Source organism: Mytilus edulis, chromosome 2, assembly GCF_963676685.1.
Source record: "Mytilus edulis chromosome 2, xbMytEdul2.2, whole genome shotgun sequence".
Taxonomy (NCBI): domain Eukaryota; kingdom Metazoa; phylum Mollusca; class Bivalvia; order Mytilida; family Mytilidae; genus Mytilus; species Mytilus edulis.
The window spans coordinates 44,968,070-44,993,077 of NC_092345.1; the positions used below are offsets into that span (position 1 = coordinate 44,968,070).

The 25,008-nt window shown below is 30.6% G+C and overlaps 1 protein-coding gene across 1 annotated transcript; it reads left to right on the forward strand.

Moving 5' to 3' along the window:
• The first annotated feature begins 1,981 nt into the window (after positions 1 to 1,981).
• LOC139512241 (cyclic AMP-dependent transcription factor ATF-6 alpha-like) lies at positions 1,982 to 24,088 on the forward strand. The gene is made up of 14 exons (XM_071299724.1): positions 1,982 to 2,150; positions 8,489 to 8,574; positions 12,278 to 12,359; positions 13,727 to 13,842; positions 14,660 to 14,927; positions 15,422 to 15,576; positions 16,209 to 16,286; positions 16,631 to 16,738; positions 17,604 to 17,701; positions 19,030 to 19,254; positions 19,836 to 19,997; positions 20,433 to 20,541; positions 21,604 to 21,688; positions 22,608 to 24,088. The coding sequence occupies exons 1-14, from the start codon at positions 2,078 to 2,080 to the stop codon at positions 22,751 to 22,753; spliced, it is 1,791 nt and encodes a 596-aa protein (XP_071155825.1). The 5' UTR covers positions 1,982 to 2,077; the 3' UTR covers positions 22,754 to 24,088.
• Positions 24,089 to 25,008: the final 920 nt, after the last annotated feature.

Sequence of the window (25,008 nt, forward strand, 5' to 3'; positions counted from 1 at the left end):
ACACACACACACACAAAAACAATCCGAATCAATCTAGAAAATAACCAAATTTGAAACGCCCGAAGATAGCACAAAACCTCAGCTTATTACAAAATAAAATATATAAAATGAAGAGCGCTCTATAACAACAGACTAAATAAAAACACCGAATAACTTGAAAAACGTCCCTACCTGCAAAACATCGGCATTTTGATCCATTCCTGGACTGAATAATTGGAACTGGCGACGCTCGTTTAATACGGGTAAATCATTATACGACCGCGGTCGTATATTGGTATCACGTCGTCGTCATCGGCAGCGCCGTCGGCGTCGTCGGTGTCGTCGTCGTCAGCGTCGTCCGAAGACGGATGGTTTCCGGATAATAACTTTAGTGTAAGTTAATTGAAATCAATAAAATTTTACTGCACAATGTTTATAACAACAAAAGGAAGTTTGGGATTGATTTATGGGGTTATGGTCCCTAAGGTTTAGGAATAAGGGGCCCAAAGGAGCCCAAAACAAGCATTTATCTAGTGTCCAGACAATAAGTTGGCCATATGTACATGCGTATTTCAATTGTTCTGAAATTGAACCACAATGTTTAATACCGGGTCCTACTAAAATGCGCCCGGGTGAAGAAAAAGCGCCCGGGGAAGAAAAAATAGCGCCCAGGGAAGAAAAAATAGCGCCCGGGGAAAAGAAAAGGCGCCCGGGGAAAATATATAGATATTGTATTAGCATGAGACAACTTTGTGTTGATGAAATAAGTTATGCACATTAATTTTTTTTAATTTTAGACAAGTAATTTTCAAATTCAGATAATAGACATTTGTAATAAAACAAGTATGAATGTTTCAATTTTAACAATAATATAATTTTGAATACTATTTCGAAAGACTGATTATAATGGATCACAGTTTATAAGGAAGATTGACATCAAAGGTATGTTTTTCAAAAACGATATCAAAATGAAAAATGTAAAAAAAACGACTTAAATTTCACAGATAAATATTAATTTAATCGAAATTAAAAGAGTTATACATAATACATCAGCGAATAAAGCAGTACTATACATGTACCGTAAAAGGCAGGATTTTGGTTTAAATTTAAAAATAAGCATTAAAACCCTGATAAGCATAGCCATTGAAACAGTTTTAGTTTCATTAAAAAGATATGATAAATGTATACCAGCATCTGCATAAAAAAAGTGTTCACCATGCAGTTGCAAAAATATTTAGACTTCAGGCATCATATCCACATTTATACTAAGGACAAAACAAGTAATGATTATTTATTCTTTTTAAGGAAAAAATGTATTGTTATAAAATATTATTATTTTATTCTCCCGGGCGCTATTTTTCCTTCCCCGGGCGCTTTTTCCTTTCCCCGGGCGCTCTCGGGCGCTTCCGGGCTCTTTTTAGTAGGACCGTTTATACCATAAGTAGAAGGTTGGGATATATTTTAAGGGTTATGGGGCAAACAGTCTAGGAATAAAGGGCCAAAAAGGGACCACAAACAAGCATGTTTGTAGTTTCAAGACAGTAAATTGGAGTTATCTGTCCAGAATGGTTGTTGAATCACCTAAAACCAATGCTTTATGAAATCTTCTTTGAAAATTGGAGTTATCTTTCTTTGTCCAGAATAATAGTTGAATCAACTTAAATTGGCCTCAGCGACTTATTTTCATTTTTTTTGTCACTGAGTCCAGCTCGCTCTCCATCACCTTCAATTTTCAGTGAAAAAAAGTCGCTGATGCCAGGACTGGACTATATCCAGTACATGCATTGTAATTAGTATTCTATAAATCAAATATGAGAAATTCATTTGAATCAAATCGGTGAAAAAGTGCCCATCTTAGATTTTTCTATGCTTTGATTTTTAGATTTATTTTATTTCGAATTGTTTGTATAATCTGATACTCCACTCTCCATCCTTAAATTTGCACTCTGAACCGGCCTTTGTGTTCGTGTTAGGACATGTTTTAAATTCCGCTTACTGGTTATTGGGGATTTTATTTTGTGTCCAACTACTTCCGGCTTGGCTGGGAAAGCACGCTTATAATATTTTTATTGATGTTTTCATATCTAAATCTTGAATTATGACACTGGATTTTGTGTCCGAAGTGGACAGAAAGTTCTACTCCAACAACTTACTAACAAACGATGACTGGGGTAAGAATAAAGTTATCAAAATTAAAGTGCAAGTTGAACGACATATGATCATGACACTGACAGTAACAAAAATTATGTTGACAAAAACATGTTTACAAGAATATTTATATCGACATTGTTAAAATACATAATTAGTGTGTGTGCCATATATTATATACAACACAATATAATTATCATTTCTATATGAATGACATTGTCTTGTTCAAATTTTTTTTACCAAATAATAAGGCAATTTTTATGAAGGCTTGTTTATAATGTGTTGGGGATTCCCCACATGTTCAACACTTTTCAGTCGGTAGATAAGAAATTTGCAGGTAGTTTTGAAATGTGAAGCCCAAGCTTTTGGGAGTGAAATATTTTTTTTTACACACAACTTTCTAATGAGATCATATGATGCATCAAGATAATGATCCAATTATATATATAATTAAAGTTCTAATAATTGCATTTGTAGCTGGTTTAAACAACCCCTGCACAATGTGTTGTACAATGTAATGTTAAGTTCTTCACTGCTGTGCACTGTCATGAACAGATGAAGAGAACTACTATTCAATTATTATTTTTTTCTTTGTGATTTTTGTATTTTTACTGAAAACTTATTATTGTATTTACATCAGGGGCGGATCCAGCCATTTAAAAAAAAAGGGGGGGGGGGGGGGGGGGTTTACAACCCAGGACAAAGGATTGTCTAAAAAAAAAGGGGGGGTTCCAACCATGTACAATGTGTTCACACAAGATTTAAAAGTGCTATAAAGATTTAATTTTGTGAGACTTAAATTGAAGTATGGAATATGACTTTTGGTTTTTGTACATGTACATGTTCACTTCAAAAGAGATCAAAGATTGATATGTTTGAACAGTTTGTACATGTACAATGTAAGTTGTTTCCCTTAGGGATCAAGATAAATGGCATTGATAATCATTGATTGTTGTGGACAATAGATAAAATGTATCAACTAGCTGGACAACAATAAGCCATCTGAATAGACCAGATGTTTAAATTTTGATGATTGAACAGTTTAAAGATCAATGTTTACATTTGTAAATTTGAATGATTGGACAATTTCAACATGTTCAAAGATCAATTTTACTTGACACCTCTGACAATAGAAACAAACAAGAACATTCAAATGTTAAAATGTGACTTTTTTGTCTATGGAAGTTTTCGTTTCTGAAACTTAATTTTTAAAGTATTATAATGGTATAATGGTCATTCTAAAAAAAAATTATGAATTTAGAAAAAAAAGTTATACAGTGTGAAATGATTGTATTTATATCATGATAGTGATAATGTATAAATTTATACATAAAGTGTACAGTGTTCCAGCTAGGATTTGAAAATAGAGGGGGGCATTTTTAAAAAGGGCACTTTAGCGCGTTCTCACTGAAAAAAATCAAATACTTAATATTACCACATAAAGACATATTTCTTGATGCATGGTGGGTCTAAGATGAATTGTTGCAACGCGATGCGCTGCGTTGTTTTGTAGAATTATTTTTATTACACTTTTGAAATGAATTGTGCATGTCAGTTTAAAAACTTCACATAAATCTGCAATACAGTCAGGAACAATACTTAACATTTTCTCTGAAGGCCAGCCTGGATCCAAAAGTTTTTTCAAGGGCCCTGTAGAATTTTTTTAGGCCTTACCAGGTTTGTTTTTACTGCAGGCACATACATATTAATAGTCTTGAATGTTCTTATATAAAAGCCAAAAATATACATGTATGTTTGAAATACCTTATACATGTAGCTTGTTTCTTATTATGATGGAAATAATAAAGGAATTAAATACAGGGCGGATCCAGCCGTTTTAAAAAGGGGGGGTTCCCAACCCAGAGTAAAGGGGGGGGGGGGTTCCAGCTATATGCTCCCATTCAAATGCATTGATCGGCCAAAAAAAAGGGGGGGCGCCCCTCCATTTCATGCTAGCTGGAACACTGGTGTACTTAGACATTATTTAGTCATGTTAGTAATAATTAGTTTTCCATATCTTTATTCATTTTATAAAACATCATTATGATTTGATAAAACATACAACATCCCCTCTAATTATAAAAAGAGTTATAATAAGAGAGTATTAAAAACTTCACATACACTTTCTCTGCCATTAAAACTAGTAAATTGAAATACTAACATCTACTTTTCAATAAAATGTCATTGCAGATTTTGGCAGTACGTGTATGTAATATAAAAGTACATTTTATCATCTGTGTATGACAATTAAATTTTCTCTTCATCTGGAAAATGCATATAAAATTAACATACATGTAACTTAAAAATACTTGATGAAATAAATTTATAGCAATGCAAGTCCTCATACACATGTACACAGGACAATTCATTAAGACATGTTTTTCATCTTCAATTTAAAGATTTTCATTACATGTGTTCATGTTAAAACAAATTCTTTTTCAACTTAAAGACCTTCATACACTTGTATCTTCCAGTCTCAATTTTCAAAGGAGCAGTACCACTTACAAATTTTTTATGTTTTATATTTTGTGACAAATGTTTTTCTTCACCAACTGATATTTGAATTATCTGCATGTACGTATTTTGTATAAAAAATAAGATGTGGTATGATTGCCAATGACACAACTCTCCACAAGAGACCAAAATGTCACAGAAATTTACAACTATAGGTCACAGTACGGCCTTCAACAATGAGCAAAGCCCATACCGCATGGTCAGCTATAAAAGGCCCCGAAAAGACAATGTAAAACAATTCAAATAAGAAAACTAACGGCCTTATTTATGTTTTTGGTATGCTTGAATTGTTTGACATGAAATCATTATAACTTTGTTCATGGTGTTTTCTCATATTGATTAAAACAGATATCTTTTATAACATGTACAAATGTAACATGTGTAACTTTGTTTATTAATAGTCTTTAGTCTTCAGTAAGTGTCAACTTGACACTATAATCTCTCTGTATTTTAGATCACTCTGGTAATTAAATCAGTATTACAAAAATGTCCATATCAACTTCCTTTAACTTTGTGTGTACCCTGTATTTCCCCACAGATTGTTTGCAATAGAAATAGGTAAAATCAAGTACAAAAAATTTGCAGAAGGTTTTTAAATTTTCACAGTGACAACTTGAACTTCAAATGATTGAAGCCCTACAATGTATTTGCTGTCCTACTTTTACCTTTTTATTTGCTTTATGGCTTGCACAATTGACTGGACTGCCAATATAAATTTGCAGATTACTGCAGGATTTTCTTTAAAATATACAAATCAGCAATATATATCTAATGGATTATGTACATGATATATATTCAATGGTACATATATACAAAAGTATAATACAAATATATTGTAAGAGGAAGAAAAACATCCTGCATTTCCTGGTAGATAAATCCCAAACACATTTAACAATCTCATGAATATTAGGCCTAAATTAAAATATTGTTTGTTTCCCCAAATCCCGACCCTGCCAAGCCAGGTGTGGGTAGGTAGGTAGGGAAATAATTTTATTTTTCCAAAAAGATTGAACATTATCAGACGATCCGGCAAGCCTGAAAATCCGAAATGAATAAAATAATATTTGACTTAGTTTTGACAATAAAATTTGATGAGTAGCACCAATTTTGCAGGGTCGGACGTCGGGATTGGGGAAACAAATAATATTTTATTTTTGGCCTTACTGCAATAAATTTAAACAAATGTTTTATTGATTTTCAGGTAGATGAAATGTACATAAAACATACATGTAATCGAAATCAATATATTGTCAACATTTGATATAAATTTTTAAAATCTCCCTAAGACTATTGTTAGAACATGGGATAAATCAGTAAATCATTCTATTTCTTCAAAGTAAAATGGAAGCATACATTTACATGCTAATACATTTATTTGATGACTGATTGTTTTCTTATTTAATTTTTTATTGATCTCAAATAAAAATAAATAGACCAAACTGTATGAGATTTGAAATTTTAAGTAATAGGACTTCCATGACTTCAGTGATTTAAAATTAAAGTTTTTGTTTACATAATTGATACTCTCAGATTCTGCATGCCTTTGTAAAATCCATTTCTGGTTTATAATGAGAGACTTGGGAATTTGTACATAAAGAATTTTATTGATTTTGTAACTGTAACAAGTGTGACATTTTTATATTGTCTGTCTCCTTTAATTTTCTCAGTGATGTTGAATATACATGTATGTAAGTTTTTAATGATATTTTATCATTGATCTCACACTCATAGATTTGACCAGTCATCTGAATTTATAGCAATCAATGATTTTTTTTTTGGAAAAGGGGGGATCAAATAATGTGCTTATATACAATGTATATACATTAATGTATAAAGGTTTCCACTCAATTTTTGATCATTTATCGTGTTTATTGCCAGAAATCCTGGTTCTTCAATATTTTTTTCCTAATTTCGAATTATATTTTTTGTTGAAAATAAGATGACTGTGATTCAACTTAATGTTAGAAGAGCTTTGATTATTTGTGAATGAACTGTGTTCAGTTGGAAGTCTTTCTCATATCATGCATTATATTCAAAATCTTTTTGTAAGAATGTCTATTCTTTGACATCAACATGGAAATCAATAGACCACTTTCGAGTTCATCCGTCACCGGCAAAAACTCGTCAATTATGCACGCCTTTATGACGTCATTTACCAGATAGAGGGGGTCGCCTGTATCCCTGCACTATTTACGTTCATCAAGCGTCTTAGTGATCGTCTTTGTGCAGGATAAACTAGAAATAATGGTTGCTCTGTAGGTACTTACTGACAATTCCCTAATGACAGCAATGTTGATTGTCAATTTTGAGAATTCAATTTGCCGAATAATTCGTATAATATAGAATTATAGTTTTCCAACCACTCGCTCAACATTGGAAGGGAAGTGACGACGCCCCAAAACGCACAAATGACGGTGATAAAAGCGCGTATAATTGACGAGTTTTTTCCGGTGACGGATGAACTCGAAAGTGGTCTATTGTGTATACATCATTATACATGTTATAAGGAATTGTTCTTGTTTTAATAGCAATGTTTAGTTTAAATGTATTAACATGATAAATGATATTCATGCTATTAGAAAATTAGAACATTGTAGACGTGGTAGAGATAACATCAAATGTCCTTAAACTGAAACTATATAACTACTTAAAGTTGTACATGTTAGGATGCACATGAATGCCTAGATTATGTCACAGTGTATTATATTTTAATTTTGGACATACAATGTACATTTTGAATGTCTTTAATTTCTAGCTAGACTTGTTGGGTTTATACTTTAATTTGTGCTAGTGCAGAAATACCAAGGTTATTTTTTTTCTGTATAAATAAACTTTATTGTAAAGAAATAATTTCAAAAAAAGTGTTATAAATATTTCAAGAAAACAAAAACATAAAAGTTACAGTGACAGCATTCAAAAGTGTATTATTTCAAAATTTAAAATATCTCTTTGTCATAAACAATTCTATTAATAATGTGTTTATATCCCAAGGTTATTAAAAATATGTAGTTTTCCCATAAAACTATGGATGTTGTGTTAGGAAATTCTACCTCTTATTCATCACGTAAATTCAAGACTGCAGTTATCCTAACACTGTCTAAATAATGACTCTTGTCCATTTTCCACAGGATGACATGCATGACATGTGTGTTCCGTAAAATTAGAAATTTTTGCAATTTTATTTTTAGGTGTTTACATGGTTAAAGTTGAGCAATGCTTCAGAAAAATGTCTTGAAAAAATACAACTTACATTTTAAATTTTGATAGCATTATTTTTAAAAGCATTCCCTGAAATTGCAATAATGTCTATTTGTGTCCATTGTTGATAGACTTAACAATCACAAATGAGTGCAAATATTTCTGAATTTACAGTTGTTTAATTGGGATCTGACCTGTAACAACTATTGTTTATATCATAATAAATGTTAAACCTACTAACTGACATCAAATCTGCATAAAAAGAGCTTGTCCCAGTGTGGAGCAACCAAATAATCTGAATAATTCTCCAATTGTAAACATGTCTTGTTATAGTAAATTCAAAAAGTACAACAATGGTTCTCAATGATATGAATATGTTTTGTTATATTTCAGAAAGTACAACAATGATTCTCAATGATATGAATATGTTTTGTTATATTTCAGAAAGTACAACTATGGTTCTCAATGATATGAATATGTTTTGTTATATTTCAGAAAGTACAACTATGGTTCTCAATGATTTAATCATGTTTTGTTATAATTCAGAAAGTACAACAATGGTTCTCAATGATATGAATATGTTTTGTTATATTTCAGAAAGTGCAAGGATAGATTTTCAATGATATAAATATGTTTTGATATATTTCAGAAAGTACAACTATGGATCTCAATGATTTACTGGGTATGGAGAACTATCCCAGTGAACTGATGCCTGATTTACCTGATGATTTTCCCGTAAGTTTTACTTGTTTAAAATGTAGGTCAACCTATTCTAAATAATTTTAAATTGTTAATTTTTGGGCCTGTTTAATTTCATGAGAAAGGAAGATTAATGAACATGTGAAATCTTGAAAAAAAATAACTAATTTGAACTATGTACCGTTACACAAAATGGAAATGGGTAATATGTCATAGAGACAACAAACCAGCCAAAGAGCAGATAACAGCTGAAGGTCACCAATGGGTCTTCAACCAGGGCTTCCAAAAAATATTTGAGACAGCCGGACATTTCATATCTGATCCCGATTTTAATCTCTTAAGACTTAGTCACAAAAGGCAATTATGGTAATCAGATGGCCATTCCAATATGATTGACATTACAGTAAAAAAAAATCAATTTTAAACTTTACTTTGATATGATATATGAATTTGATGTTCGGATGTTACTGTTAAATTGGCAGTGCATCATTCAAAGTGTGCACATCAGCGTGCTCATATCTGCCTTAGACTTTTTATTTGTGCAAAATGACATTGTCAAAAACTATACTTTCGTTTTCAACCGGATGTTGACTTGACAATGGTAAAACATGGACCATAAACGGATACGTAAAATCCGTGTACGTTTACAAAGCACGACTGAGAAAAGAAGCCCTTTCCACATTATTTCTTCAACAAAATAATTGAATTGAACGATACAGGTATCAATGATAATTTTACCATTTTTATACGACCGCAAAATTTGAAAATTTTTTCGTCGTATATTGCTATCACGTTGACGTCGTCGTCGTCCGAATACTTTTAGTTTTCGCACTCTCACTTTAGTAAAAGTGAATAGAAATCTATGAAATTTTAACACAAGGTTTATGACCACAAAAGGAAGGTTGGGATTGATTTTGGGAGTTCTAGTCCCAACATTTTAGGAATAAGGGGCCAAAAAGGGCCATAATAAGCATTTTCTTGGTTTTCGCACTATAACTTTAGTTTAAGTAAATAGAAATCTATGAAATTTTGACATAAGGTTTATGACCACAAAAGAAAGGTTGGGAGTTATTTTGGGAGTTTAGGTCCCAACAGTTTAGGAATTAGGGGCCAAAAAAGGGCCCAAATAAGCATTTTTCTTGGTTTTCGCACCATAACTTTAGTATAAGTTAATAGAAATCTATGAAATTTAAACACAAGGTTTATGACCATAAAAGGAAGTTTGGTATTGATTTTGGGAGTTTTGGTCCCAACAATTTAGGAATAAAGGGCCCAAAGGGTCCAGATTTAAACTTTGTTTGATTTTATCAAAAATTGAATAATTGGGGTTCTTTGATATGCCGAATCTAACTGTGTATGTAGATTCTTAATTTTTGGTCCCGTTTTCAAATTGGTCTACATTAAGGTCCAAAGGGTCCAAAATTAAACTTAGTTTGATTTTAACAAAAATTGAATCCTTGGGGTTCTTTGATATGCTGAATCTAAAAATGTACTTAGATTTTTTATTATTGGCCCAGTTTTCAAGTTGGTCCAAATCGGGGTCCAAAATTAAACTTTGAATGATTTCATCAAAAATTGAATAATTGGGGTTCTTTGATATGCCAAATCTAACTGTGTATGTAGATTCTTAATTTTTGGTCCCGTTTTAAAATTGGTTTACATTAACGTCCAAAGAGTCCAAAATTAAACTAAGTTTGATTTTAACAAAAATTGAATTCTTGGGACTCTTTGATATGCTGAATCTAAACATGTACTTAGATTTTTGATTATGGGCCCAGTTTTCAAGTTGGTCCAAATCAGGATCCAAAATTATTATATTAAGTATTGTGCAATAGCAAGAAATTTTCAATTGCACAGTATTCAGCAATAGCAAGAAATCTTCAATTGCACAGTATTGTGCAATAGCAAGAAATCTTCAATTGCACAGTATTGTGCAATAGCAAATATTTTCAATTGCACAGTATTGCACAATAGCAAGAAATATCTAATTGCACAATATTGTGCAATAGCAAGAAATTCCAATTGGATTTGAATTGGAGTTATCTTTCTTTGTCCAGAATAGTAGTTGAATCAACTTAAATCATTGTTTTATACAATATACAATGTGTATTCACTTTTACTACCAACTGATCTATAGATTAAAACAATCTTTACCATTCAGTGATAACAAGCACTTTTTTTACATTTTAATATTTTATGATGTATTTAAATGAGTAGTTATTGTTGCAAACTTCATTAGAAATTTGAATTGAGATCAGTTTTGAAATAAGGGAAAGGGGGATGTGAAAAAAAAATTGGAGGGTCAATTTTTTTCATTTCAGATTTCATAAATAAAAAGAAAATTTCTTCAAACATTTTTTTGAGAGGATTAATATTCAACAGCATAGTGAATTGCTCAAAGGCAAACATTTTTTTTTAAGTTCATTAGACCACATTCATTCTGTGTCAGAAACCTATGCTGTGTCAACTATTTAATCACAATCCAAATTTAGAGCTGAATCCAGCTTGAATGTTGTGTCCATACTTGCCCCAACCGTTCAGGGTTCAACCTCTGCGGTCGTATAAACCTGCGCCCTGCAGAGCATCTGGTTAAAGAAATGTAGGATGCATTTTTAAATTTTCCACCTGTGCACATGCGCACACGTGTTCTAGTTCATACGACGTAGTTCTGACGATTTTTTATATAAAACCTTTTTAAATTTTTCATCAAATCATGTTGATAAACTAATTTCTAATTATTTTAATCTTTTGGACTAAATCAATTAGATACAAACCGCTGAAATGTAAGAAAATAATTGTGAATAAACCGATCAATTTATACGATGTCTGGTACTGAACATAGTTCACCTGTCACTTGAACAGGTAGATTTCAGCTGTCCAACTACTAATTAGCCTTGATTAAAATTAGAAAGTATTGAAGTAGGTGTTGTTTTGATAGTAATTAATCATCATGTCACATTTATGACCGGAAATGTGTTGATGTTAAAAGGCAAAAGGTTGGGTCAAAAAGATCGTGAATTATGTAAAAATGACCGAAAAAGCCTTGAAAACTAAAAAGTATATGACTGTTTCATGCTTTGCCCAGCCAGACTTTTACCGGACATTATACAAATGACCGGAATATATGACCGTTTTGGAAGCCCTGTCTTCAACGCAGCAAGAAAATCCAACATTCAGAGGTGGGCCTAAGCTGGACCCTAAATAAAAATGTGTACTAGTTCAGTGAAAATGGATGTCATACTCAACTCCAAAAACATTTAAATGAACCCAAAATGAAGGAATAAAACATACAAACAGGAAACCCATTGAACGGTCTAATCTATACAACAAACGAGAACAGAGAAACACTTATATGAACCACATAAACAAACTACAACTAGTGAACATCAGGTTCTTGACTTAGGACAGGTGCAAACAAATGCATGCATGTCATACCCTAGAGTTATAATGCAATATTCAATTCTAAAGTTTATCAATTTGAAACTTATATATACGAATAAATTTAAGGTCACAAAAAGTTTTTAAGGTTTAAGACATGTATGACTTCTTTGTTTAATCATGAAATCAATAAATTTAAATAAATCCCATCATTATCATGATTTTCATTTTGTCTAATTTTCATCTCTGTATGCAAATTAAATGAACATATGTAATAAGATTATACTAAAGATTACTTCACATGAAATAAATTTGAATATTGAATAGCTGATTTGAACCTATATATATCATGTGGTTTCAGATGAATATAGATGATGTACAGACAGATTTTCATGATACTTTACTACAAGAATACAGTGACAGTTCTGACAGTGGAATCAGCAGTAAGTTTATGACGTCTGCTAAATTTGCTGTGGCATATTATTTGCCATAGATAAAGGGTTTCTATAGATGCTATGTCACTTTTACATTTGTATGTGATTATAAATATACTTTTCAATCAATAGAAAAATAATTTAATTGTAAATTAGTTATAAATAATATATTGTATGTTGCAATTGGCAAAAAGGGATAAATTATGGTTGACTTCTCTTCATATTACAAATCTAATAAGAGATTACTGTTAGACATATGCATTGTGTTTATGTAATTTTGCACCAGGTTTTGTCTCGTTTATTTGATCAGTTAAATATAAATAATGTAAGGTGTTACAATACTTGTCAGGCTTGTTGAAAATGTGTTTCAACTACAGTACAGGCCAATGGAGTAAGTCAAGTGTTTTAGTTGATAAATTCACTGTAAAATGGTATTGGGTGATTGATTTGGTGATAAAAATCTGATGTACGATAGAATCATTATTATTCATTGGATACCAATTTTTCGTGGATTTCGTAGGTTACATCAAACCAGAAATTTAGATGTTCAACAAAAAATGAATTTCCAATAGGCTAATAATGAAATTTTTGCAAAACCACAAAAATGCAATTTTTCTTAAATTCACTAAAAATTAGTATACAGGAAAATAAATGAATTCACTTGCATGATTAATTGGTTTTGCTTGCTTGATATCCAGTGGCAAATATTTCATGCATATTCAGGAACCAGAACATATAAAATAAAACTGATAAATACTATAGGTATATGTACTTAAAAGTGGGAGAACTGGGAGGAATGGTTGGATATTATTATAAATTACCACAGGAAAAGAAGGTACATGTACTGTACAGGTGGAAATTTTTGCTAGGGATTATTTTTTTGTTAACTTCTTCATTAAGATAAAATCTCTTAACATTTGCAAAAGTTAAAGATAAACTGTTTGTATGTTGGATTGGGCATTTATAAATTTCCTGCAACAGGTTTTAAATACACATGTACATGGTTTGATGAGATGATGCAAGGTTTCTGTGGCCTCCAGAACTAGAGAGTGTACTGGTGCTACTCTCTCATCCATAATTACAGATGTAGGAAGACAACTATAATGTATTTAAAGGATGAAAAACAGCCTGGCAGTGTCACTTGGTTTATCTTCGTTCCACCTGACCAATTTTAGCTTGCACAGCTGGTATTGTTTGTGACAGCTCTTCATAAAATTAAAATAGAATTGATATCTTGCCAGAATATTGCAATTTGTTAACGATTCATTATATCTCAGGCTCCAAAATTTATAATCACCTGTGATAGTTTTAATCAGTTTTTAATGTTCGGAATTGACCAATGCCGTATTCATAATTGTTTTTCTTTCATTTATTAGGTATCTTGCCAGAAAATGTATTAAAACATGAACAGAGGTTAGACAGTTCACCAGACATCAAACATGAACCACTATCACCATCGTTTTCATTCACATCAGAATCCTCTGAATCACAGGTAAATATCTTTCTCGTGTCTTCTGAACAAAATGTATACACCTGTCTCTAACATGTCTTCTGAATCACAAAAAATCTGTGATGATATTAAGGCTGAATCATATTTATGTATCAACTCCAGATTGCAGGAGAACATGATCATATTGTGTCAAATATCTAAAATGAGCAGACATTAAATATTGTCATTTTATCCTTTGAAATTACATCTCTTCCAATGTTTTATGCAGTTCTATTGAAAGTAAAACATGTCAACCCTCATTTAAATTTCACAACACAATCAACATGTCAAGCTTAAGATTCACTTGATGGTTAAATTAATTTGAGTTAAAATATCTTTTATGTTTATATTTAAGAAGCAAAATAATAATATTTGGACAAAAATGTAGTAAAAAATAGTGTCTGAAATTTTTCTTTCATGAAATTTTTTATAGACAGGATCACTTCAAATAGGGGCGGAAATGAGGCTTCTGAAAGTGTGATAATTGCTGTCCCGACAGAAGGTTCACATATATGTGAAAACTACACACCAAATAGCACAACAGTAACATTATTATAACATACATTGGGTAATGTTGAGTCAAGTGTACGACATACTATAATTCAGAAATTATTGCGTGCATTTATTATTGCGATTTTGCCATTTTTAACTAATATGTGATTTTAATTTTTTTCAATATTAAGAAAAATCCTGTTTAATTCATATCAAAAATATAAAAATGTGAGTTTAAATTATTGCGATTAGAGCCCTGTTGCAATTTTCACAATAATAACAACATCAAAATAATTTCTGAATTTACAGTATTTAATTATCTTTACAGGTATGCCTTGACGGAGTGAAGGACAGTCCACCACCATCCCCATGTTATTCACAGCCGTCACCGCCTTATTCTTCAACCTCATCACCATTACAGAACATTGTCTATGTAGACGACATCACACCAGATCTTAGTAGTGCTATAAACCCTGTTATCATTACACAACCTAAATACAACACAATATTGAACTCTAAAGTCAGGATTAAACCAAAACCTGTATCAGCAGTAAATACTCAAACTGTCAAAGTCTCACAACCAAAACCACCAACAGGTACAGTATTTTAGTCTAGGTTATTGCAAAATCACTTTTATTTTTCACAGTGTATTAATTGAGTTTGTGTATAGAAATTTAACTTCTAACCTCTTAATTACTCAGCTCATTAGGATCCTCTTCAATGGTTTCTGGACCAATCATCTGTTTATCAGTTACTTTTTAAAAAAAAACAACACATTTTTTCCCCTGAATTGGTGAAAGAAAACTAAAACTACAAAAAAATGATTGGTGACCACATGTGCTCAAGTAGGGTAAGAAGATCCTGTTTCAAATATGGCACCCATCTTTATCTATGTGAAATGTCTATTTAGATTATTTATTTGTGAAAAAAGTAATATATTTATTTATCCCTCAATATTTATTTAGTAGGTCTTTTGTCTTATCTGTTTTTAATCTATTTTTATTTGACGGATTTGCTGACTATATTTTTCGTCAACCTGCTGATACCAATGTATTTTCATTCAATTCATACCTTCTTTTTGTACTTGCAGCTCCTGTTCAGAAAACAGTTGTTATAACACCAGAAGAATTTAACAAACTGAAAGCAGAAGGGATATTAAAGTTCCCACAGCCAGCAGCCCAGCGACCTGTCCAGATTATTTCATCTACTGCAGTAGCTAATCCCACAGTACAAGTTGATAATGAGGTAGTTATACCAGATTCAAAAGGAATGTTGAGAAAACTAGTTATCTAAACTGGTTTAGTCCTGTCAGTTCTGCTTTCTGTTATCCAATGACTTTTTGAAAACTGACAAAAATATTGATAGGAAATGTTGGCTGAATAAATTGTGAATAAAAAACTCAACTTTTTATTCATCCATTACAATTTCCTACATAAATTTTCTTTTACACTTAAGACCAAAAAAAATCATAATGTGTATTCATACCTATCACTACAAATTTCACTGTTTTCTTGCATAAACTACCTTGTTAATTAGTTCTTAAAGGTATCTCCTTGTTATAGTCCTAAACATGCATGAAAAACTTGGTCACTGGGCGAGTAGCAACCAATTATAAGTTAAGGATTCACCACTTTAAGCATATAAAAAAGGACTTTTTTTAAAAACGTTTTCTGTTACAAAAGATGTTTAAAAAGTTATATTACTTTGTTTGTTTTTTGAAAGCATCATTTTCATTAATTAAGCAAGAAAAAACAGAGTTAAAATTGAACAGTCTTTTTGTGTGTGTTTATTTTACAATATCAGACAACATAAGAGAGAGAAAAGCCCCTTTAGAAGGCTGAACAGTATGAGTTATATTTTCTGCCTTTCTTTTCCAGATAAAAGCTATAAAAAGACAGCAGCGGATGATAAAAAATAGAGAATCAGCAAGCTTGTCAAGAAAGAGGAAAAAAGAGGTTGGTTATAAACAATGTTGATCTAAACAGTATGAAAAGTTTATTAAAACAAAAGATTTCTTTTCTTTTATAGTCTTGTTACAATGTGATTATTGGTTGCAGTAGATTTCGAGATATATTTATTGAAATGTGTTGTTGAGGTATATTCACATATACTTTTTTTCTCATAATTAAATTTTTACTTGCCTGTGATGTAGTTTCAGAAACAAGACTTAGAAGTCCTGTTTCTGGCCACATCTTCAACAATAGTTAAAGTTTTTTATTAGGTCGGTTTTTTGAGTTAATGCACACATTAAAAAGAAATTCACAGAAATGTAATGCACTGTCTTTTACCATATTTGCAGTACCTAACAGGCCTAGAAGACAATTTACATGAATTTAATGAAATGAATAGAAAGTTACAAGAAGAAAATGAGTTGTTGAAACAGAAACTGAAGTCTCTGCAGGATGAGGTGAAGTAGACATTTTGAAATTTGAAATTCTTATTATGTGAAATGAACACCTCAAAACAGGCATTCAAATGATTTAACAGGATATTTAAGCACATACGGCAGAAGATAAAACACATTTTTGACAGTGTAAGATGAGCATAAGATCATATTGCGCTTAAAATCCCCCTTTGAGATTTTGAAAAGTTGGCAAGTATGCTAATGTTTATTGTTGGTTGTATATCAATATTGGATTATAAAATTTTCTAAATGAAATAGATGTGATTAAAAAATGTTCTTCTTTATTATTTTATATTAGCTCCCTGATATAGAGGAAAATATACTCCACACATGCCTATTTACTCAGGACTGTTCCAAAAATAAATGTAGGGGGGAAGGAAGGCAACATGCATACAATTTAAATTGGATATTTCATTTTTCATGTTCAAGCAATCTTTCTTAAATAACCACCACCCATCAAATTTTAATAAAAGTGCCTTCCTTTGCCCCATACAATTAATTCTGGAAAAGCCCTCATTAGTAAATGTTACATTTATAAAAACTATTTACCAATATATACATTTTAAGTAGCATTCATCACTCTGCTACTAAAACTAATTCTTATAGGCATTTAAATGATTTAAGTCTGTAGCAAAAGTTGCTGTTACATACTGAAGATTGATTTATACATTGTATAAATGTGGAAAAAAAAGGATATCATATGTTATGCTTAAGCTTATTCAGAAGAAATTTATATTTTGATAAATTCAGTGATTTTACAAAAAACTATTTAAACATTTTCATTATAGATATATGAAGTCTGTATCCCTATTCCTAGTTTGAAATCAGTTGGGGATTTTTTTTTTAATGTTTTCTTTTTCCATTGTAGAATGATCGATTGAAGAAGTGTACTGGTGCATCACCAGCTAAAAAGATCTGTTTAATGGCAGTTTTTGCAATGCTCAGCTTGAATTTGATGTCATTGAAGTAAGTTATTCAGTGTGCGGACAAATTATAAACAAATTAGATAGTTGTTACTGTAAATTATAACTGCTTCTGGTATTGTGGAAATAAGGGTCATTTAAAAGGTTACTTTTGGTACATCTACCACCAAAGATCTGAAACCAATTGGAAGTCTGTTCTTGAATTGATGAACATTACTAAATCAAGTCAAATCTTATGACCTCGTGTCTCTTTGTATTGCCGTAACAAATCACATGTGTCAACTTGTTGCATGAAAACCACCATGACTCTAGTTCTGTGTGGAAAGCATGTGTGATCTGGTTATGTTGATTAAAGAAAGTGTGTGGTAAAAAAAAGGAGTAATGAGAAAAAAAGTTTTGTTATGCTACAGACCTGGTAGTCTTGAAAGGAAATGAATTGGGAAATTATCATTTATGTATGGTCTATCTGCTTGACAAAAAATTTCTTCCAAAGTCATGGACAACATTTTCCATATATGTATATGGACAAAAGCCCCAGTAAGTTCCCAAAATAGGCCTCCAGTTGTCAAAGTAACCAAAGACTAATCAAAGAAATGAACCAGTTTACTGACAGCAGCCTATTACGGTATAACATTACTTACTGGAGTTGTGTATATCCTTTTCCTGGTTGTTTCTCTTTTATACCTACTAAAAACCAATAACCGTTAACCATTATCATGAGTTAGCACTGGACAATTGTATAGACAATAATAGTGCATTGACTTAATATATCAATGATATAAGGATGAGGCTTAGAAACTGTGAAATGCACTATTATTGTCTTTATACTGCAATCTACAATAAACATTTCCAATTGTTGTTTAACGTGTTAATATTATTTATTTGATTTAAATATTGGGGAAACATCCCCCTTTGAAAAAGCCTCAGGCGGAGAAATATACAACACAATGGACTGTACATTACCTGATGCAGCCCGCAATCGTTGGTAAACGAATTCTTTTAAATTTGAGTATTAACTAAAATATCAACAATAAGCATAAGATATAGTGATTTATAGGTTTCAAACAAAACATGTTAACAAGAGCAATATGTGTTTCCAAAAATTGTAAAAGAAATAAGTTTGAGTCGATGGATACATTAGGCACAAGAACAGTTTGAAGAGGTCGTATGAATAAAAAATATAGTTCCGGCAACTTCTATTTAAATATTCATGAGGAAAAGTGATATCGGGTAAGTGACTGTATATGACATAGAAATATAACAGTTAAAGCATTTTGACTGCTCAAATAGAACGAGTGCATTATAAACTAATTTAAACATGTATTCATTTCATAAATAGGTGTATTATATGCATATTTTATTGTATTTCAGTGACTTTATTATTAAGCCTAACTCTAAACCTGAACTATCAGTTCACAAGGGGAGACAACTTATGTCAGTACAAGAAGAATACTCAGTCAGTAGTTTTGTGCCCGATTTTTCATGGACCGGACTGAAGAAATTAATGGAAGATAATCCATTTGAAAGTCTAGATAATAAGACACTGTATCAGATGTACACCTGTCCGTCACTCTTCAATAAGACAGAGTCTATAAGGTGAGGATTTGCGATTCTATGTTAATAGTCATTCAAAATTTCAGTATTTCATACAGAAAACCCACTAATGTTTTCACAATTTTATTTAGGACAGTTCAGTTGCAAGTAGAAAATTAATGGAAAATAAAAAAAAATCATCTTTCCTTTCTTAGCTACATCAAGTAAATTTTAAAGTTTTGTAATTTAATTATATCAAAATGGACTAGAAATAGCGAAATAAAGTACCTAAAAATTAACTGGTTCACAGTAAGAGAAAGGAGACCATGAAACAGCAAATTAAGGTGGTGCATAATAATACTGTAAAAAAAAAAACACCAGCCAAATGCGTTAATGACACTATTGTTAAGGCAATATTAAGCTTCTCAATTTAATATCAAAATTTGTGTTTTTCAAACTGCTGCATATCCAACGAAATTTTCTGATAAGTGTGCGGTTCTAGTTTTTTGATTTTTTTTATATTTTTGTCAAAGGGTGAAAGGAAATATTTTGTCAAAGTGTTTGGTACCACTTTAACAATTAAAGGAGAATAAAAATAATAGAGAAGACGGGATGCATGATGCATATATTGTCTTTCATTTCAGATTGGCAGATCAGTTATCAGGCTGGATGCAGTCACATGAACTCACTAAGAAGAAATCAGCTAATAAAGAAAAGAAAAATCCAAATAAAAAGAAAAAGAATCTTACAACTCTTCAAAAAGCTGTGAGAGGAAACTATCATCAGCAAAGACCAAGTGATACAAGGTTAATATCTTTAACATTATTCATTTGGTATTAAACATTTGTGTAGCCATGAGACAATCATGTACAAATTTAAATTCATGGGAGTACTGACATCAGAAAATAAAAATTCTTCAAAATATTTAGGTCCGGCCCTTACAAATTTATCTATTAAAGTTCAATTTTGCATAAGCTTAGTTTAATAATATTTGCATAATTTAACAATAGGAAATTAATTTTTTTTTTAATTTTTCGATACAAAATCACTGACTACTGAGCTGATGATGAATAATGTTCTATATCAAATTGTGTCCATGAACAGAAAGTAGGTCAGGTATTTTAGATGCATTTCTTATTGCAAAATTGAGAATGAAATGGGGAATGTGTCAATGTGTGCATACTTTTGCATAGGTCTCAATTAAATTTGTTGAATTGATATTCATGAAATTTTTGTTGTAGACACTTTGATCATGGTTACCAAGTGAAAGTATTTGATGGAGGAGATGGAAACATCTGGAAGTCAATACCAAGGAGAAATGACACCTTTTATGTTTTGTCATTTAGTGAGGTCAGTGACATGCAAAAGTTCATATACGGTTGTTAAGAGGAGGAATGTGTATTGACGAATGAAGGAATTAAAAGAATGAACAATATAAATTATATGATGTTGTTATTACAATTGGCTGAAACATAGTGAATACATAAAGAAAAAAACTCATATGAAATAAATAGCAAACACATTCTTTTAAAATAGCTTTAATAAAAATAAATCAATATAATTTAGTGAATTTAGGTAAAATAAATCAATATAATTTAGTGAATTTAGGTAAAATAAATCAATATAATTTAGTGAATTTAGGTAAAATAAATCAATATAATTTAGTGAATTTAGGTAAAATAAATCAATATAATTTAGTGAATTTAGGTAAAATAAATCAATATAATTTAGTGAATTTAGGTAAAATAAATCAATATAATTTAGTGAATTTAGGTAAATAAATCAATATTATTTAGTGAATTTAGGTAAATAAATGTCTCGTTGAGGGGAAAATAGAGGAATACAGAAATGACTGTTGCAAATGTGATTTTGGGAATTGAATACAAAACTTTAAGGAAAGTGATTGGGAAACCATTAAGTTGAATATTACTGTCAATTCATGTATCTTTTTTTTTGGATTGCAGAAAACTTTCATTTTTATCGAGCCTGCTACTTTTGATCCTACATTCTATCTTCTGTATCGTCTTATGTATTTGATAATTTGTGGTTTTGCCAAATTCAGGATTCAAGCCCATAGAAAACTAGCAATTTGTTCAATACTTACACTTGTGGTTAGTCTGTACCTTCAAAATCCATAATAATGCATCAACACTAAATTTACTACATGAACAAACATTTAAAATTTCTTTGAAAATTTAACTTTCATATATTTTATGACAGATTTTTGGAAAATATGTAAGTTGTTGTAGCAAATAACATTATTTGTTTTATATGGCTAAAAGTCAGTTGAAGTGTAGATGTAAATAGTCCTTTCATTAGTGAATATTTTTTTATTTTGCGTTTTTTCTTTGGTAGTCTTTTCTTCTATTTACATGTATTTGTTAAATGAATTGATGTATTTTTAAATTGCAGGATTATTTCCTAGTGCCAGCAACAGCTCACAACAAAACAATGCGACCAAGAATGTCTTTTGTTATGCCAGCAGTTGGTTTAAATGGTAAGCAAATATTTGAGTAAAAAAAAAAAATGTTAAGCAATAGTTTCAATTTCAATATGAGATTGAATAATCATGAAAGAAGACCAGTATAAATTTGTAATGCCTCTAGGTTATATAAAAACCCACTCTCCCAGTGTTTTAAGTAGTCCAGATAATGTTGTTTGTTTATTTGTAAAATTTGAATAGTTACGTGCTTTCTATTAAAAATGTGTACATAATTAATGCTTTTCCAACTTATAAATTTACAAAAAAAAAGAAGCATTTAATTCTTATAATTACATTTATATGCTACAAACATGAAATTATTAGTTACCGGTATATCAAGCTTTTTATTTGTCTTCAAATGCATTGTATTGATGGTTTTATGGGAAGCATGTGCAGTCATAAATGTTGCATTTTATTGGGGAAAAAATGTGAATTTTAATGTCTCTCAATTATTGTCAGCCAATCAAAAGTACAGATACTTATGAAACATACATGAACTGTAATTATGTATGCTTGACTCATATACACAACACATTCTGTTACAATTTGACTTATTAACCCATCAGTGAACTTATATAATTGGTTTGACTAAATATACCCCTGTGAAGAAAAAGAAGGAATATTTTTTGACTGTTCAGTCAGTCCGCCAGTCATTTTCTTTTTCATATGATGTGATTGCAATTTGCAACCTTATATGGATGTATAGTCAATTACACTGTTTATTAAAATAAAAAATGAACCAATTTGAATATGGAAACATATAGCAAATTTGAATAGATATTCCTTCTTTATTAGCTTGTCTATTGTTTAAACAATAGAGGGACTATCTGATATATATCACCTATATTTTTGTACTGGTGGTTGATTCAGGCACTTCAAAGCCTCTTGATGTTTCTTATTTTTTGCACCAAAATAACCTTTACATTTTTTGCAGATACCATGCAACCGCCTTCAGGAAATGTCGGAATGATGCAGATAGATTGTGAGGTGTTAAACACACAGTTAATACACGTTCATAAATCTAGTTTACCACCTAATCAAAGAAACACTACTTTCTACAGAGAGGAGTTTTATCCTTGATCAAATGGCTAATCTGTCATTATAACAGATTTTAAAGAAGAAAAGATGTTTGGAAAATTAGTGAAGTTCCTAAGAAGAAAGAGAAAGAAGGATTTAAGAAGATTTTATTTTGGTTGTTTATTGAAACAAAGTGTCTTGGCAGCAAACTTTTAAATAACCTTGTTTTATTGTAGTCTTTAGATTTCAAGAAATCTTGAGTGTTCAATGCATACAGTAGTGTTGAAAAAGCAAGAAGATAGAATGGGCGTTTATTTAAATGTGTATATATAAATAAGATTCACATCACTAATCAGGCAATTTTATAAAAATGGCTTTTTTTTATGAAAATGTTGTTATAAACGCTGGTGATATCAAGTATGATTCACTGTAAAAAAAAATCAATATGGTCAACAAAAAGAAGTTGTCAATTTGTTTTGTCAGTTCAAATCATGATTAAGCAATCATCTTGTTTCAAATTTAAGCAAGAATTATTTTAATCAAATTTATCCTGTATATTGTCAATCAAGTTTTGATTTTGGTTTAATCACTGTTATTTTCTCATGACTATTTTGAATAACCCATACAGTTAGTTCAGAGATTTTACTTCTGGAAATTTGACAGAATTTTAAATCAAAAGCATGACAGTGCACCTTTTTAAGAAAGTTTGTTCAATTTTAACTTAAAATATTTATTACTGTTAATTCATTTCTTTTTTGTGGGTACCAATTTCGTGAATTAAAGAAAAATTTCGTGGACATTTTATTTTGTGGTTTTACACAAGTCTGTATACAAGCCTATATTAACATTTTACTTGATTGAACATTTTAAAAATTTGTGGTTCATCTGTACCCATGAAATCCACAAAAATCAATATCACACAAATAAAAATGAAGTTCAACATTCCATTTGACATTCCAGACATATTTTCATATATCTATTCATGTTTTTGTGATATATTGACAGATGATCCTTTTTTACTAAGCTAATTAAGGAAGAATCTTGTTTAGAAGAGAATTGCATCAGAATTATGTTTTATTACCATAAATGAGGTCAAGCTTATACTTGCACTTATCCAAAATGATTTAAGAAAAATATTTTATTTGCTTCGCAGTACATGTACTTGAATATATCTTTATAGTCCAATTTGCCTGTACTATGTATGAATTGACATGTATTTGGTATTAAAAGTGTTGGATCCAAATACTGTTGGATTTTGGTGACTAGGGACAAGGGACTGGAGATATATCCAGCATTTGTTCAACTGATTTTTTTTACAATTGACGAAAAAGGGAACCTAACCCCTGGATCTGCGACCTATGTCCCAGTTATGTTCAAAATCAATTGTTGCAGTAAAAATATAGAAAATATGAAAACCTATGCCTTAATATCAAGTTGAATTAAAAAAAAAGTGTACTTTAGAGGTTAAAAGTTAGTAGACATTTTTTCAAGTATAAATGTTAATGATTTTAATAGATTTGTTTTCTATGAAAGTTTATGTAAGTTACTGATATATATTATATAGTTGTTTTATTGTTATGTTGCTGTCATTGGTATGTATTTTAAAATGGCAGTTTCTGTATGAAATTCTGGTAAGATGTTTGTATGTTGTTCATATTTAACTAGTGCTAATCATATTCATAACAAATCATATTTCACAGAAATCCTTATACTTCAAAATATTACTCCATAACTTACTTAATATTTGTCATAATAATTTGTTTACATTATTTTTCATGTTCAATGAATAGCTAAAGAGTTTTATCCAGGACATAGATATGGTTGTAAATGTATAATTTCAAAATCTAGACAGGTCAATCATGAGCAGGGTTTTTGTTTGTTTATGGAATACAAGCATTTAAACCTTTAAGTATTGAAGATACATTGTTAAATAAAATATGAATGTATGTAGCACTTAACCCAAATTACATGAAATATCATGTCCGCTAAAGGTGTTCGACATTTCACTTGGCATTTTATCCAGCAGACATTTTTATTGTTTACTAATGAATGTGAAAATTTATTGGACAATCAGTTATTTACAATTTTAGATTCTTAATTATTATTGGAACCCTGATAAGAAAATAAGGTCACATGATTGGTCGAATTGTTTTGCATTGATAATACTGATTTCAGGTTTTTTCTCTGAGTTTTTATAAATCAATCTCTTGCTTTGATGCATCTATTACAACATTAAAAAGTATCTAGATTGACAGTATAGTATAATGGCCTATCATTGCTTACTTTGACTTTATTTTAACTATGGTGGATAGTTGTCT

Excerpts from the sequence above, each read along its gene's own strand:
- LOC139512241 (XM_071299724.1), top strand. The coding sequence starts at position 2,078 with ATGACACTGGATTTTGTGTCCGAAGTGGACAGAAAGTTCTACTCCAAC. Across the intron at positions 13,843-14,659 it reads CAGAATCCTCTGAATCACAG|GTATGCCTTGACGGAGTGAA; the intron begins GTAAATATCTTT and ends TTATCTTTACAG. Across the intron at positions 16,287-16,630 it reads CAAGAAAGAGGAAAAAAGAG|TACCTAACAGGCCTAGAAGA; the intron begins GTTGGTTATAAA and ends CCATATTTGCAG.